The sequence below is a fragment of the Arachis ipaensis genome, chromosome B09 (assembly GCF_000816755.2).
Source record: "Arachis ipaensis cultivar K30076 chromosome B09, Araip1.1, whole genome shotgun sequence".
In the NCBI taxonomy this organism is placed as follows: Eukaryota; Viridiplantae; Streptophyta; class Magnoliopsida; order Fabales; family Fabaceae; genus Arachis; species Arachis ipaensis.
In genome coordinates, this window is record NC_029793.2 from 143845332 (window position 1) to 143847849 (window position 2518).

Sequence of the window (2518 nt, forward strand, 5' to 3'; positions counted from 1 at the left end):
GCATGTATACATGAAAAACAAAAAAAAAAAAGGTTGTAAAAGCACGGTAGCCCTTCACTGGACTCTAGCATTATAAAGGATACAGGTGAGGGTAACCGGGAGACTCCAACAGAATACCTAGGAAATAAAATTAAACTTGGAGGCTATGCCAAAGCCATACCTTTCCTCCCATCCATGCATGCAAATTCATTGATTACTCTTCATTAATTTCTTCGTTACAAAGCTTAGAACCTTGTTAATTAATAATTAATTGGTCCATGCATTACATATAGTATATATGATCCTCACGGTGCATAAATCATAACAGTGCTTGAAAATCATTTCAAGTGAATACAATATAAACTACGTATACAAATAATTCAGTTCCATTCAATAGTTCAATTATATTCGTAATTATGCGAACCCATAAAACTCCACAAGCCTCAGGTTTCACTGGCCACCATGAAAGACCACTTCACGGCCACGCACTCCTCGGCAGAGGAAAGAGTAAGATATTTTTTATAGTCGACTTCACGTGAAGTTGATAGTTAAGAGCCGTTAGATGAAAATTTAGTCAAATCAGTCAAATAATCTAACAGCTTTCAATTATCAATTTCACGTGAAGTCGACTGCACCTGAATTTCTACCATTTTTTATATTTCATGTAATCAAATATTTTATCCGCTAAATTTCAAAGGAAAAAGGTTGAAAAGCAAAAAATTATATAATTTACATTTATATTTAACAAAATTGTATACATATAAACCAATATAATTTGCACACAAATTTTTCATTTATTTTTCAACATATATTTTAAGCGAATGATTTTTTTTATGTTCATGTAGCATGGTCTTTTAATTCTTGCGTGCAATTTTGCAGTTGCGGAAATATTGTTATGGAGAGACAAGAAACTGTCGGCAGCGATTGTGGGTGGTTTCTCGTTCATTTGGTTTCTGTTTGAAGTGGTGGAATACAATCTTGTTCCTCTTCTCTGTCACATTCTCATAGCCATTATGCTCATCCTCTTTGTTTGGTATAATGCTGCTGGACTAATCACTTGGTACGTACGTCATAATTCATCTAATTAAATACTTATTTATTAATTATTTTCATTTAACGCCTTTGTTTTCCGTGGCTAAATGTTTGCATCAGGAACATTCCCGAAATCTATTATTTTGAAATTCCAGAATCCACCTTTGCATACTTGTATAACAAACTCAACTGGTTCTTGATGAAGTTTTATGATATTTCAACCGGGAAAGACTTGACACTCTTCTTTCTGGTATATATATATATACATGCATTTAATGAATTATTGATTATCTAATTTGTTAGTTAATTAATTGACATAAAGTGGTTATTGATGAATTTCAGACAATTTCCGGCCTCTGGATCATTTCAGCAATTGGAAATCTTTTCAACACTTTGAATTTGATATACTTATGTGAGATCTCAAACCCAACAATTTTAAATGTAGGTTTTATTTAAGGCTTAATATTAATTGTTGATTTTATAAAATACTATGCAGTGTTTGTGTGCATGATGAGTCTTCCCGCTATGTATGAGAGATATGAAGAGGAAGTGAATTATCTTGCATTCAGAGGAAACCAAGATGTGAGAAGATTGTTCAGGACTTTGGATTCTAAATTCCTTAACAAAATTCCAAGAGGACCTGTCAAACCAAAGTACAAGTAATTTGGACCAGCCAAATGCGTTTTAAAAAAAATAAACTGTATACTTAATTATTTACTACTTTTACTATATGTGTTCTCTTAATGTTTTCATCAATGTGCTTCAACCATAATTTAATTCTCAATGTAAATGTAAGATCAAATTGAGTTTGATTTGAGCAAGAGTTGAGTTTGCAACAGCAAATCTCTATGAAGATGATACATGGAGTAATTGAAGTTTCACATGATATACCATAAAAGAAAGATTCTTAAACTAGATTAGGCATGTTAAGTTACCTGGTTGGCGGTTGCCGGTATCTATTGTTCAAGTGAGTGAATGCCAAGAAGCAAAGCAAAAATAGATTCTGTATACCTTGCATGTAAACATTGTTGTTGTTGTTTTTTGTGGTAGTTGAATGTGACGTTTGTGGAGCATCTACTTAGTAACCCATGTGAAGCTATTAATGCTCCTTGCAAATTGCAATTCAGCATTTGACTGCAACTATAACAAATTAATAATAGCTCAACCAAATATCTGATTGCTACTTATTGTTTGGTTTCTCACGATATTTTTCGGTTCGACACGCTAAGGATTAATACTTCGCGAAATCTGAGCTTTATTTAAGATACTGACCAATGAATTATTACGTGCATAAATCGAAATTCGAACCTTTCAATACTTACTTAATTTTTTTTTTTTTTTACCAAAAATATAAGACTCGAATCCACAACCTTTTAATTGAATATGGAGAGATTATGCCAGTTGAGCTATTACTCATTGGCCAATACTTACTTAATTTGCTTAGATAAACTAATGAGTTATGTATTAGATCAACCTAATTTAATTTGCTGGACAACAATTTAGTGAC

The 2518-nt window shown here is 32.3% G+C and overlaps 1 protein-coding gene across 1 annotated transcript; it reads left to right on the forward strand.

Moving 5' to 3' along the window:
* Window positions 290-2183, forward strand: LOC107616724 (reticulon-like protein B14). The gene is made up of 5 exons (XM_016318662.2): window positions 290-486; window positions 859-1039; window positions 1132-1261; window positions 1354-1423; window positions 1508-2183. Exons 1-5 carry the CDS (start codon window positions 396-398, stop codon window positions 1672-1674), a joined length of 639 nt encoding a protein of 212 aa, XP_016174148.1. The 5' UTR covers window positions 290-395; the 3' UTR covers window positions 1675-2183.